Raw genomic sequence first — 15,495 nt, 5'->3', positions numbered from 1 at the left:
ATGTAGATTGTAAGCTTCTGGGTTGTAGCCAAGTTGATATTTCTAAGCTGAGACCTCACATTTCCCTTAACATTTCCACTGAAACCTCTGTTTGCTTAGCTAGATACTAAACTTTCATTATATTTCTGCTGATTTCAATTATCAGCTTATCGGCTCCCTCAAATCATTACCTGGTAAAACAATAAAAACGAAGGATGTTTCTGCAATAATAGAGGTTTACAGCAGATGGCAGCATTGTCTGCCAGTTTAAGATAATCATCAGAAAACCATGTAATGCTTCATTTCTGTTGCATATTTTCTGATGGTCTTGCTCAAAGATATGTACTGCAAATCTGCCAAAGTAACATCGCTATGAAGCTTGACATGAGAGTGCAGTTTTGCAGTAGTTGTACCTCATTAGTGATGCATAAACGTGAGAGCTTTTTCCTCACAAAATGGCTCGCATGTGATGTTTCTTACCTACTTCATAAGTAAATTATTTCATTTAGAAGAAGAGTGTCCATGTGCAAACAAGTTAGAGGAATTAGTGCAAGTAACAACATCCCTGTTATGTTGCTATGAAAGATAAATTTTTTTGCACTCTTCTATTCAGTTAGATCAAGCTTTTTTTGTTGCTATTGGCTTCCGAATTCTGTCTGAACTCCAAGCAGCTATGGAGAGTTTGCTTGTTGACAAAACAAAATTAACATAGTTTTCATACCCAACATTAAACCTGCTCAATGTATCTGATTAGTGTTACGTGTTAAACACTTGTGCTGCAGGCTGCCAAACGCGGTATCCTTTCCAATGTTCGTGGAAGAGGGCACCACTCCAGGGGGCGAGGAGGACACAGAGGTAGAGGCAGAGGTCACAGAGGGCGAGGTCGAGGCGTGCCTTTTCATTCTGTGGTAGACCATCGTCCCAAATCATTGAATATATCTGGCTTTTCTGAAAGTGACCAAGATGAAGTCCTGCCACATTTTGCAGTAAGTATTTTTCGATGTATTTTACTTCGGTCATTGTGTTAGATGTCGTTCCAAGCCACATTGTTTGATCACAGCCAAGAGAGATTAGAAGGACCCGTAGAGCATTGATATTGCAATGCGCTGCTCACCTGTTACTTGCATTACTCAGACAATTTTCCCCTTCCAACCATCTTTGAGTAAGGTTGGCAAAATCACCATTGGATTAGGTAAAACTTGTTAGGAGTGAAATAGGGGCCCCCAAAACTGATTTCACACAGTCTGCAGACTGAACCCATGTCCCCAAAGCGACAGGACAATGGTTAGCCCACCACACCACACTGTTTCCTTACCTTCATCTGGCAAGAACAAGCCCTTGTATTAGGAGGCTCTTGTGCACAAGGTTAGTTGTAGAAGGAGGTGGTTTTAAAGCATTAATGCCAAGATCAGGGTTCTAGATGATGTCATGAATAGTCAACTGCCTCCTGTGCAGCTGGTATCAATGCTTTTACTGCAAGGTGGGTGCCAGTCCCTCCAATGGGAACATTTTCCCTGGGTGTATTGCCTGCATTATCACCTTTTCAGTACATTTGGTTGTGGCAAATGAGTCAATAAAATTTAAATTTTAACATTGGCATGCCAATAACACGTGATAGTCAATCTTATTTTACAAATGAAATTTCTATAGTGTACTCTGGATCTTTCAGTGGTACCACACATAGTACATTATCTCACTTCAGTGACTTCTGTTAACCATTTAAAGCAGAGCTGTATGCATGGCTATGAAATGGGAGCAGGACGACGCAATTAGTTTCAGTTCTGCTCTAGTGGAGGCAGTCCATATGAGAGACAAATTGTCTCCCAACTTTTGTAGTTCTACAGAAAGAGATCAAATGGAACAATTTGCTGATCTTCACTCTGTCCCTACCCTCAGTTACCTGGGCCCTAAGTTCTAGAATGCCATCCCTAAATCTCATACCTTTTTTCCCCCTCCTTTCCTTAAAATCTATTTTTTGACTAAGCTTTGTTTTTCATTTTCCCTATCATTTCCTTATGTAACTTGGTGTCAAATTTTGTTTGATAATGTTCCTATGAAGCATCTTGTAGCTGAATGCTACTTTGTGATATCTAAGTGTGAAGTGTTATTGTAGAAACCTTCAGTGCCACCTCTACAATCTAAACATTTCATGACAAGCTGCAGTCTTTTTGAGAGTTGCCTCCCTGTCCAATTTTGCATTCCCCAGTCTAATGCACTGCAGGCCAACCTTTCTGCCAGGTGTTTTCTTCGCCAGTAGCCCTGGAGCCATGCAGACAATGTCACAAAATCTAGTGCATGTGCATGCCACAGATGTTTGTGGTGGAATAACTCAATATTGCAAAGTCTGGGCTATTTGGAATTAAATATTTTTCTCATGCTCTTTTGGTTCTGTTATTTTAAATTCTCCTCATTCAAGTGCAGTAGTTTAAAGAATCTCATAAAATCTCTACAGAGCCCAAGGAGACAATTCAGTTCATTGAGTCTGCACTGACTCCCCCATCAGAGCATCTTACTGCATATTTATCCCACTACCCCCTAACCTACACATCTTTAGCCACTAAGGGGCAAGGTAGCATGGCCAGTCCACTTAACCTTCACACCTTTGGACTGTGGAAGGAAACTGGAGCATCCGGAAGGAAGCCACATGGACACACAGGCAATTAATCAAGGCCAGAATTGAACCCAAGTCCTTGGAGCTGTGAGACAGCAGTGCTTGCCACTGTGCCATATTTTATAATTTAGAAGGTTTGTTTCAAGCGATGTCCAACAGCTTCATTATTTATAGTGAGTACATTTTCTCCTCTAATTAATTATCTTCAGTAAACAGAAGGCTGAAATTTGACTATAAAAACAGCATTTGAAATTTTAGTGTTTAAAAGATTTTACTGTATTTCTCTTTTAAGCAATTTGGCGAAATTGAGGATTGTCAGATTGATGATCGCTCTCACCATGCAGTCATTACTTACAAGACAAGAGCAGAAGCTGAGGCTGTGAGTATATGGTTTTCTTATAATGTAAATACAAGATTACTTCAAGTATTAAAATGAGCACTAACACCTTTGAACATTCTTTTTATGGTTGGGATCCCAGACAGTGCAAACATTTGCGTGCCAATTTAGGGAACTAATCCAATTTCAGTAATGTTTCCATTGTTTAATCCATTGTTCCACAGAATCCCTACAGTGCAGAAGGAGGCCATTCGGCCCATCAAATCTGCACCAACTCTCTGACAGAACATCCTACCCATGTCCTTTCCCGTAATCCGAAGTATTTGCCCCACTAACCCCCCTAACCTACATATCTTGGGTCACTGAGGGAGAAATTAGCATGGCCAGTCTATCTAACCTGCACATCTTTGGACTGTGGGAGGAAACTAGAGACCTGGAGGAAACCCACGTAGACCTGGGGAGAATGTGTGCAATTGGCCATGGCTGAAATTGAATCTGGGTCCCTGGCGCTGTGAGGCAGCAGTGTTAACCACTGTGCCACCCTGTGACCTGCTTTTTCAAAGTGAAGTGTTTTGCGGTTCGTAGCCTAAAATCTGCTGAACCTTTATAGCCGTGGCCTCATTTCAGTTTGGAAAAGATGGTGGAGCCTTAAGCTTGAAATTTGAAGTTAAATATCATAAACATGTTTTCATTAAGGTCTTAGAATCTGTTGATTGGCCAGTATGTTGTATATTTGTGAACATTTTGATCAAATTAAAAGTGTTGTGTTGGGGTAAGAGGAGATTAGCTTATTTTGTAGATGAGATTAGAATTGTATATGGATGGTTTCTTGAGTCTTGGAATCAATTATTTATTGATTCATATTTATTACTTTTCTGTTTAGTTGTATTATAGTGCAGACAGTATGTAGGGGCTTCTTTATAATACAAAAATACCAGTTCTCTGCAAAGCCAAGTTCAATCGTCTGTTGAAAGCATAGCTGCATGGATCCCATGAAATTTATTACAAATTTAAATATGAAAATGCAGAATTTATACCCAGGGACTGTGATATTGGTCAATTTATGTAAAAATGTCATTGAAGGTGTGATTGTTTTTACATTTCACATTATGCTGTAGTTTCAGATTGCACAATAAATCTTACGACTATGCTAGTTATTCTCTTATGCTGCTAATGCGTTAACACTGGTTTTGCTTTGTGTTTTAATTTAAGGTTTTGATTTTGCACTGTGGTTGGTTCAGTGATTACTCTTAGTGCAGATTTTTAATGTTCACTCACTGCTGTATCTTTCCTAGTTGCAGCAAAATAAGATTTCACGGTTGCATGGATTGATTTTATAAATAAGCCATCGGTGTTCAGCTCCCTTACTGAGAGGAAAGAGGCAACGGTGTATTATTTCATTCCTCTTAAAATAACTCAGTTTGTTTACGTGTTTCCACTAAATTTTTGTGCATTCACTTAATTTCATAAGCTGCCCATTGCAAATTGGTTTAGTTTATCCTGATGTACTATTCAGGAATGGGAATTGAGCACTAGCTTTTTTAGATTCCTCTGTTTGTTCAATTCAGTTTGTTCTCGAGAAGTATTACTTTTTCAGAAAACAGTGTTCCTCACATGATCATCTGCATTTTGGTGATTGTGCAAATGAGATTGAAGGAACAGTTCAAAAAAACTGCTGCAAGTTACACCTGAACCCCTGCTCCCAGAATGGAAAGGTGTTCTCTTCCTTGAACTTGTATAAGGCATATTGCACCTGTGCAGAAAACCAAAGACTGAGAGGTGGGAATAGTTCAGATAATTGAGTGAAATACCTTGGCCACGGCTCCCATGTTCTTCCAGATAGCAGATGTTGGCAGTGTGGGATGAATGCTTTGAGCACTTGAGACATTGTGGGCTTGTGCTTGGGGTTTGATTTATCCTGTTAATTGTAAACCAGCGGAAGGGTTGGACCTGATGCCTCTTGCCTTTAAGTGTAGTTGGTCCTTCAGCAAGAAGACATTCAACTTGGAAAACAGCCAACATTTAAAAGCAATTTGGGTTGAACCTTAAGAGTTTGGAGTATAAGAGGGGTGTGGATTGACTATCTAAGCTAATGAAATCTCAGATCACTGTTGCTTTCTCCGCTTTACTAGATTTTCCACGCTTCAGCCTCCCTCTTTCATCCCCCAAGATAGTTCCTCCGTTCGCAACCTCGCCACCCCTGGTTGTTCTGCTGTAATTATTTGCACACCCTCTGGCTCTTGAAAAAGAATTCATTCCCCTAATTTCTCTGTCCTGCACTTAATCACAGACTGTTCTTTCTCTTGCTTCATTTTCCCTGGCTCTGTTCCACCTTACAAATTGTTCATCTGTAACATCTTGCAGATCAGAAGACAGATCGTTGACCTGAATTGACAGTATCACCCTCTCTCCCCAGACTCTGCTGTATTTGAACTTTTCTCCCTCAATGTCCCAGTTATTTTGTATTTGGATGTCTGGAACGCCATTAGAAATTTTTTAGATATAGAGGTAACATTTCTTTCCACAAAGGGAAGGTTAGATGTTTTTGGGATAATCATTCTGCTTCTATAATGAACAACTGAATGCTTTTGTTTTCTTCAGTGGGTCTCTCCCTGGAACTGAATAAGACATTGGATGGAGAAAGTGGGTTTTTGTGTATTGGTGGAACTCTTTAAATATTTTAGTGAATTTTAGTTTAAAAGTTGAGGGTAATGTACTTCCTAAATATTAGTGATTTTAAAAATAATAGAATGCCTTTGCTTGCTTTCCCTAAGTTTTCCTCCTCACGCATCCACTGCTTTCGCAAACAACTTCAATTGCTATTACACTCGGATTGTAATACAGTAGGTGGTTAGAATATTAAACAATTTACTATAGGTGTGTATTGTGCAGTATACTTTGCATGTTTAATCAGTGTGCCATTTGGTTAGGCTGCCCTCATTATTGATATTTTGAAGACCTGAATTAACTTGGAATGTTTATTTGAAGAGCTTGCTATGTAAATTGTGCAATTGAAATGATTAATCTAGTCTCTTGGAAATAGTTTTTGTTAAGGACGTGATTTTTCTCCATTTGATGTGAATTTTAGGCTGCGTTACATGGGATTCATTTCAAAGGGCAGGACCTTCAACTTGCATGGTTCAAGCCTGGAGCTACCACTGCAGCTGCTGAACCTGAGGATGTGGAGGCTGATGAAGAGGAGGTATGTGTTCCCCTAAAATGATTCTACTTTCAGTTTTGGAGGCAATGTTGTGAGTTTGCTGAAAACTCCACACTTAGTACGGGCTGCACAGTGGTTAGCACTGTTGCCTCGCAGCACTAGGGATTCGGGTTCGATTCCCAGCTTGGGTCACTGTCCATACAGAGTCTGCATGGGTTTCCTTTGGATGCTCTGGTTTCCTCCAACAGTCAGAAAGGCATGTTGGTTAGGTGCATTAACCGGAACAGGTGCTGTAGTGTGGTGACTAGGGGAATTTCATAGTAACTTCATTGCAGTGTTAATGTAAGCCTACCTGTGACTAATAAATGAATAAACTAAACCTCAAGTAAAATTCAGAATGCCTCTATATGATTGCTGAGTGGCTTTATAGTGCATGTGCGAAGCCAACTTGCATTTTGATTTTAGATTTTTCTTCTGCATCAATCCAAGAACTCAGTTTACTTTAGCAGCTAGAGTGTTCTTGTGGATGTTTTAAGTATAAAATAAATTCTTCTTTAAGTTTTTTGTACACTTTTTCCTGTAAAATTGTTAGATTTGTGCAACAGTTTGTCATTGTTGCTTTGAACGGAGTCTCAGGTTAACTGACCTACAGCACTGATGTCCATGTCAGAAACTTAATTCTTAAGTTCATCTTGCTACCGTATCTTTCTAATTGCCTTTTACTGGAGCATGCATTGTCTATCCATACTGCATAATTGACAGGGTTTTGAAGAGGATTTGAAGAGGCAGACTTGACAAGCTGGGGAGTGATTCTGTTTACGTTAATTGAGAGATCTGGAGTCCAGTGTTGCATTTAGAACACCGAATGCAGGCATTCGTTTCCTAATTGTTAAGCATTGTAATTTCTCTTGTCAGAGTTGGAATCATGTTGTGCATCAACTCCTGGGACTGAGGACCAGTTGGTAGCTGATAAACTCTGACTACAGATTTTAACTGATGCCTTCAGTTGTATACTGACTCAGATGTTTTGGGGGCATACTATCTCAGAGTAATAGAAACACGTAATAGTCACAGCACAGGAGGTCATTCAGCCCTTTGTGCCCATGACAGCTCTTTGCAAGAACAACTCACGTAGTCCTCCCTCCATCTATTTCCTGTAACCTTGCAAATTATTTTTCAGACGTTTACCCACTTCTTTTTTGAAACCCACAACTGAATCTGCCTGCACCACACCTTCAGGCAGTGCATTCCATATCCTAACTCTTGCTGCACATGACCTTGTTGCTTCATTTGCTAATCATCTTCAATAACTCGGGTATGGTTGTAGAAGCTTATGCAAATTGGAACAGTTTCTTGCTATTGCTCGTGTCCAGACCTTTCATGATTTTGAACATCTCTGCCAAATCCCCTCTTCTCTTCAAGGAGAACAGCTCCAGTTTCTCCAATTTATGCATGTGATTGCAGTTCCTCATCCCTGGAATATTCTCATGAATCTTTTCTGTATGTATTCTAGTCCCTTGTGAAAGTGTGCCACCCAGAAATGGAAACAGTTGAGGCTGAGCAATAGTTTACAGTTTTGTCGTCTTTTGTTGAATCCAACCCTACTTGCACATGCCTGATTCTGCTTGGCCAAAGTTTCTCATGAGGTGTCACCCTCACAGGAGGGATTATGCGCTGCTAATGTAGAAATCGGGGCTCCAAGTTCAGTCAGTGAACCAACATAGCCCCTGCTGTTCCTTGGTGTCGAACTTCTGAATTCTACCATGTTCTGGACAATATCCTGACCCTCTTTAGAGATGTGCATCAAATATTCCTTGCCTCTCCTGTATGTGTGGAACTCCACTGAAATGGGACAGGAAAGTCAAGAAGCTGTTCTTGGCAACAGGTTAACTCTGACTGGTGCAAAGTATCTACAGCTATAAAGAAGGACCTCGTTATTTGAAATATTGCAATATAATTAATAACTAATGTTTTGCCATGGTGTTATGAGTTACACAAAGTAACTATAAAAAAAAGACTTCTTCCAATTGAGTGTATGTTGGTTTTTCTCCAAGTGAACTACTAAGTCCAATGCACGTGTGTGATTTATGCTTTTGGGACAGCTAAGTACATGTTGTATTCACAAAACCAATTCTGTGCCTTAGCAAGTCATATCCCTTGATGCTCTGTTAATCTGGGTAGTGATTTTCAAAAAAAATCACATTCCCATGTCTTTTCTTCATCCAGTTCTTTTGTCTTTTATCTGTGTGTATCTACTTGGCAGTAGCTATCAGAAACCAGAGATGCTGCTTTGCTTCATAGAACCCCGACAGTACATTTGGCCCATCAAGTCTGCACCAACTCTCTGACGGAGTATCATACCTGAGTCCACTCCCTCAATCTATCCCGTAACCCCACACGTTTACCATGACTAATCCACCTTAGCTCTCTAACTTGCGGACACCAAGAGGCAATTTATAGCGTAGCCAATCCATCTAATCTGCAAAATCTTTGGACTGTGAAAGGAAACTGCAGCACCTGGAGGAAACCCATGCAGACACATGGAGAATGTGCAAACTCCACACAGACAGTGACCCAAGCCAGGAATCTAAACTGGGTCCCTGGAGCTGCAAGACAGCAGTGCTAACCACTGTGCCATCCTCTTGTGTCTGTTCTTTCTGTCAACACTGAACTTTGTGAATTTTATTTTGTGTGACTGTTCCATGACTTTTTTCTTTGACAAATTAATTTCCTTAATTTTAAATGAAGAAGAAAGGTTTGAACGGTCAGGTCGTGTTTAAACTGCTGTTGGGTGAATATGAATAGATACCATGCATGTGTAAAAGCATGTTTTTAGTGTTGGTGTTTCCTATAGTGCAAAATACCGTTTTTGCTGCATTAACAATGTTCAGTGAAAGCTATCAAGGAAAGTTAAGATGCATTTTCATATCTGTAAAATGCTCGGGGCTTGATTCCCAAACATGACTAGATAAAATGCTGTTTTTGGCAAAGCACTTTCCATTATTGCCTGCCCGCTTTTTCAGCAAGCAGCAATTTTGGGTGAATTGCATCAGACTGTAATAGTACAAAAGAAAGCTCATGTCAGTCAGTATTATTGCCTGTGGAATAATGCCAGTAAAGTGCATGTAGTAAGGGTTAGAGAGGATGACAACATTTTGGAACAATATATCAGATTAATAGACTTTAGAAATAGCAAGTTTTACTTGTAATACTGACAACTTAAAGTAGACAAATTGTTTTAGTAGTAGACTGTTCATCATCTCAGTTCACATGCACAAAACTTCATTGTGTGATTATTGTCAGTCCTTTATTTTTAAATCTCTTCATTTCCACTACTTTTCTCGCTTCCCTCCCACCAATGCTCACTGTTCTTTCCCTCTCACTGGTCTGTTTCCTGGCGATGTATTGAATTCTCATGTCAGCCTGATGCAGAAAACAATGTCACAATTCGCATTTTGTAAATCAGTCCCACCTGTGATGCTCAGCTCCTCCCTAGTAGATGAAATTTGCTTTATCTCTAATATTGAAATCACCTGCAAATTGGTACCCTATCCTGTCTGTTTCAAACAAGCCATTTTCATCATGTGACTTTATTTGCACAATCCCTTTTCTGACATCCCGTCCGTCAAAGACTGCTTACTTCCATTGAGTCTGCCTGCCTTCATCCAGTGCTGCCAAAACCTTTAATCTGTTTTTGTCACCAGTCAACATTATTTTTTAATTTAACCAGTTAACATCCTACCTTAGCTTCAGAATTTCTAATGTATAGGCAATGGATTTAGTATTTGATTGGCTTCACAACAAACTACTACAGACATGACTGTGTGAATGTTTCCGTTTATACTATATGGTTTTGAAGCTAAACTTCACCAAATTGTGTCGCATTAAGTCCCACTTCCCTCAATGCTTCTCAAGTCAATGATCGGATCTGCATTTCCTGGCTAACATGCAACCAATTGAACTTCATATTCTCGCCTAATCTGTTTCCACTTCTGTCCTACTTTGCCTAAGTTTTACTTCTGCACCCAACTTCCGCACTCTGTTCATTTTCTCTTCTGTCTCTCCACTTAACCAATCTTTCACTCGCCTCTCCTCATTCATGACCATAGTCAAACATTTGTTCCTTTTTTTGTTATTTTTCCTTCTGCAAGCTACTTTGGGAAGTTTTTTCAGAGCCATTCAATATTTATATAGAGAGCTTAATTGCAAGTTAGCAGTGTTTTATTGCAAATTTCCCTGGCCCAAATGTTGCTTTCATTTATCCAGCCCTCACAGCTTTGCTAATTTTGTGAAATTTCCTGTTCTGCTACCTGCTGATTGTACATTTGCCTTCTCACCCAATGGAAGATGTACAGAAAAGGTTCATGGTGGAGAAATTTGCCAATAGAATCTCACTTTGAGAGAAATACAACAATTTGCCTATCTGTTGCACATTTTAATGTAGCAAATCCTTAGTGTAGAAAACATCTCAAGTTGTTTAACTAGTGTATTATCAGTAAAAAATGGCCTTTTTGCTAAGATCACATGTTGTATCAATGTCCTCCAGTGGGATGAAGTCATGAGGTTACACTGAGGCTTCGTTTGAAGCAATTTTTTAAAGCAGCATCTAGGCCTTTTGGCTAAGATGCGAATGAGATCAAGCCTTGGAGGAAGTGCAATGCCTACTTCAATCGCTTGGATCATGTAGATCAAGCCCAAGACAAGAAAAGGCTTGTCTGTCTTGTCAGCTTGGATCTGGAATGTCTCACTTGTTAAACACTTTGTATTGGACTTTGATTGGATTGAATTGGATATAAACAAAAAAAAAATTAAAATTACATTGAACTAAGAAGGAGATGTTAGAACAGATGACCAAAAGTTTGGTTGGAAAGATCGGTGTGAAGAAGTATCATGAAAGAGGGTTGCGATAGAGGGGTGACTTTATGGAGAAGATCAGAATGTTTGAAGCATTCGAGAGCAGGGTAAAAGGGATGATGAAAGTAGAATCTGACAAACAAAGACTAACTGAGCAAGTGTTTTTATTTTATGAGCAGCAATCCCGTGGGAGATTAACTAGGTGATCCCAATAAAAGCATTCTTGTGTAAATTTTTGAAGCACATAGAAGTGTGATAAATTAACATGGAGCTTGTGTAAGCCAGATCATTGAACATAACTGTTCTGTGCTGATCAGTCTGGTTTTGGATGCAAACCATATTGCAGTTTTGTTTTTGTGATGAAACCAGCAGTACTTGTTGAAAGAATTGTTTGCACCTGTTAGCCATTGTTTTGCACCAGCCAAACTTGATTTTCTAGGCTACATATATTGCTTTAGGGATTCATGATACTCATATCTCTATAACTAGTAATGGTCAGGGGCTTATTGTTCTACCTAGGTCATTTGGCACGTGTAAGGTTGTTAGTTAAACTTGGAAAAGAATTAAGCAAAACAGTTGTATCAAGATGCTGGGGATGTTGCATGTATTAAAGATTTTGATTTATACTCAGTTGAAATGTTTGTGCTGAGTATTTTGGAGCTTTTGAAACACTTGTTAAACGAAAGTCTGGGCGCAAAATATTTTGTTTTAAAATCAGAAGGCCAGTTCCAGTATAAGCTTAAGTCCTGTCACTGTGTGTACAGTGGATGTAACTGATCAAATCCTGAAAGAGTTGTACTAGTGCAAAACTCCAAATTTAAATAAACTTACAGATCACAAGTGTGAGTTCAATTTTGTTGAGGTTGCAACTGTCATCAGTACTTGGCATCAGAATTTTCAGCTGTGTTTTCATGTTGACATAACTCTTGAGTTATTGCTTGTAAAATACAATATGAGCAGTGCGTACTACAAATTGACATTTTGATTTTTTTGTGCTCCATTTTGAGGAAAGAAGTCAACTAATATTTGCCTGTTTTCATATGCAGTTTAATTACTGGACTTTACTAGAATTTTTAATTGCCTAACATGGAGGAGTAACTAAGCCTGAGAGATTGCTGATTTAGTAACCTATTGCTGTTTCTTTTGATTGTGCTTCTCCTGGTCAGTGGTGATTCCAACTCAGTTTCCATGCATTTATACTCAACCTGAGGCAAAATATTTCACAGGGTATGCAACTGAAGTAGATAAACACTCTTGAATATCACATTTCAGAATACTGTAATCTCTTCTGTAATTCCATATTTTGAACTTTCCAACTTGTCTTCTGCCTCTTCCATGGAACTGAAATGGCTTTGGCCAAAGTCAAACAAGTGGTGGGATTTTAGGGTTGTGTTCTAAGCGGAACTGTAAGATCCCACTGGCACGAATGCTTCTCTGCAGAAGATTGTAGTCTATTATCCTTTCATTCTTTGACATGCTTGATTGCATTCACAACTTCCAGTGCCCCTGATGCATTATACAATTTATTGGGTCTGCCCTGACTTGGTTCCAATCTTAATCTATTCCATCGTCAGCAGATGATCTGGACCAATGTTTCATTTCCCATTCCATGCTGCCAGTATGTGAGGATTCATTCTTACCGCCCACGTCCCTGCCCTCTGCAAGCTGTCACTTGGCAGTATCATCTGTAGACCTGGGATCAATTTCCACATGTCTCCAGTGGCACACTATTGTATCTTTCCTTAATCTTTCGATCTCTCCATTGTTGTGAGATTGCTTGCCCGTCATCAAATCTCAGGTGAGCTGTTGCGTTTGATTCAGCTATGGGTTTCCTTTCAAATCCCCAATTAACTCAGTTTTGCTAGGGCTCCTTGGTACCACGTGGAATTGATTGCAACCTTGATGCTGCTAGCTGCTGTCAGTTTAGTGGTATGTCATTTTATTTTTAGACTATTTCTTGTATCCTTATGGATCATGCATATTAAAACAAGAATACAGTTCTTATCTTTTTAAATGATTGCATTAACTAGTATTTAGACAGTGGCATCAAATTAACTGAAAATGTAATTCTGTATGAAATGGAGGTGTGATCATTTAAGTATTAATTTTAAGAGCCAATAGTAATTTTTAGAGATGGTTCGGCTAATATTCAATTTAGTTTAAAAGAGGCTGTGACTTCATGATCTTTGCCAAAAAATAGAAATAGTTGTTGCATGAAGTAAATTATGCAGGCTTTGGACTGCAATAGTTTTTACGTTAACAAACCACTTATTTTGCAGGATCTAATTGAAATGTCAGGCATCGTCAGATTGTTCAATATTTGGCCATATTCCTTTCTTAAATGAAGCTAGCATAACCTTTGAGAACCACAGTACTGTTGCACAAGATAATGAATTATTTAAAAAAATCTTTGATTCACAGTGCAGACAATTACTTCAATTTAGCCTGAACATGGCGAATGTAGCTATGTGCCTGGCATATGAACTGTTCCATGTTTTTGTAACTGAAGAGAAATAATGGTTTATATATCAAGAGAGGGAACAATTTAGCAGGCTCTTTGGCTTGATTTGCATGTGGGGATTTGCTTCCATTGCCTTAGTTCTAACACTGTAGCTTGCTTCACCGTTGTCGAGCCTTTTTGGGTTTCTTTGGAGGGATGGCGGGCTGCAGTACTTGTGGGATTCAGGATTTTGACGCAGGAATGACAGCATATGTCAAGTTGATTTGAAGGGGAACATTTGAGGTGATTGTAAATGAAGAGTGTTCCATTGCACTCCTGACCTGCGCCTTGTAGTTGGCAGAGGGCTCACATAAGTGGTGCTATATATTACACAGTGCATCTCAATTGTTGTTGGAAGTTCATTGGTAAGTACTCTTGTAAATGAACGCACTCTAATGGGAGACTGTCTGCTTAGTTTCAGGAAGAGTCTTTGATTGATGACTTATTGCTCCAAGATGACGACGATGAAGAAGATGATAACGAATCGCGTTCATGGCGAAGATGATCAGAGAGCGACCAATGTTTACTTACAGAAAGCTATGCTGTCTGCATTTGAAATCATAATGTGATTTGTTTTTTTTAAAAAAAACTAATGTACTAAAGATTGTAGTGAATTGCCTGTATTAGTCCAGAAGCACTGTTTGGGGTAGAGGGTTAGCCCTGTAATGAGTTGCTACTGTACCCATATGGAAGAAGTGAAATGAAATTACAGCTTTAGTTCAGCAGGAGGCATGTATGTAATTCATTTTTTAAAATTCATTTTGTGAAACTTGGTATGCAAATGTTCATTGAACTTTGGCCTAAAAGAGAGATACCAAGGTTTTACATGTAATTTACTGATTTGGTCATATGATCTGACCAAACTAAGAAAATTTCAATGTAACTATTATAAATGGTTCCATGTTGTTATGGAATGAAGGTTGACATTGAATCTCTTTATGGATGTTTTGAAAAACTGAGACATTCTAAGCTTTGTGATAAAGCAGAGAACTTGGGAAGTACTGAAAAGTGCTCTTGTTTGTTAAAAGTTATGTATACCTTTATTTTGCATAGTTTGCTTTAGGCTTTACTATGTATTAGCCTTGGTTTTCTTCTGTTCCAACTTGTGTATGTATTTTACTTGAGGGTTGATTTTAAACATTCATTGTACAACAGCTCTGTCAAAGTCTTTTTGACTTTTGAGATATGTTTAAAAAAAATAAAGAAATGGAATGGTCTAATATATATAAAAAAGAAAAAAAACGTATGTAATATAAAAGAGAATTGGTTACATGTAAAAACAAAGAGACCATTCCAAATCCCCACCAAAACGAATCACAAAAGAGCATTAACCAATTCTGCGTTCTCATTAACTTAAGAGTTTCCTTTGCAGCAAAGGAATGATGGTAAGTAAATTCTACTGTATTATATCATATTTTTAAATTTTGCCGTTTGGAATTTTATCTCTCTCAGGATTTGGCTAATGCTGGTGGCCATTCCACGACAGTGGGCAAGGCTACTTGATTCTGGGTCATCAGAGATCAGACATATGACTGAGTTGCATGCTAGGACCCAGTGGAAGACTTGGGCCCTGGGCCTATGTGGGAACCCCTGGGGAAGTTTCAACTTCTGACGGGCAATTTCCCTGGGACCCTTCGCAAGTATCTCTGACTCTTGAGTTCCACAATAATTACTTGAATATTTACCCAGGAAATGTTTGTTAGATTAAAACTGAGGCAATATGCAGGTGACTACCAAATCAACTGCCCTGTCTCTCCACCTGATTATCCATCCTGACCTGACCGGACCCAAGCACATCTCTTGGACAAGCCCACCTGATAGAATTAGTGCAATTTGAAGTTTGTCACTAAGTGGGGAAGAGAGAGCTCATTTCTTCACTCCCAGGATGTAAGCATTACTTGCAAGGCTACCACCATTTATTGACCAAGTTGCCATGTTATAGATCTAGTTATCTTTGGGTAGATGGTGTTGAGCTATGCCTGACAGCTGAGTGGTTTGCTAGGCCATTGCAAAGGTCAGTTAACAGTGAATCATATTGCTCTGGGTCTGGAGTC

The 15,495-nt window shown here is 39.1% G+C and overlaps 1 protein-coding gene across 1 annotated transcript in view; it reads left to right on the top strand.

The window, feature by feature from the left end:
• rbm26 (RNA binding motif protein 26) overlaps positions 1-15,495 on the top strand; it is a 72,700-nt gene extending 57,205 nt beyond the window's left edge. The window contains exons 19-22 of the mRNA XM_080198133.1: positions 762-965; positions 2,883-2,969; positions 6,016-6,129; positions 13,857-15,495. Coding sequence (XP_080054259.1) covers positions 762-965; positions 2,883-2,969; positions 6,016-6,129; positions 13,857-13,946 — 495 coding nt within the window. The 3' untranslated portion in view covers positions 13,947-15,495. The remainder of the gene's footprint in view (positions 1-761; positions 966-2,882; positions 2,970-6,015; positions 6,130-13,856) is intronic.

This window comes from Carcharhinus amblyrhynchos, chromosome 10 (assembly GCF_965287045.1).
Source record: "Carcharhinus amblyrhynchos chromosome 10, sCarAmb.v2.hapA, whole genome shotgun sequence".
Classification (NCBI taxonomy): Eukaryota; Metazoa; Chordata; class Chondrichthyes; order Carcharhiniformes; family Carcharhinidae; genus Carcharhinus; species Carcharhinus amblyrhynchos.
This window is presented reverse-complemented; position numbering and strand designations above follow the sequence as displayed.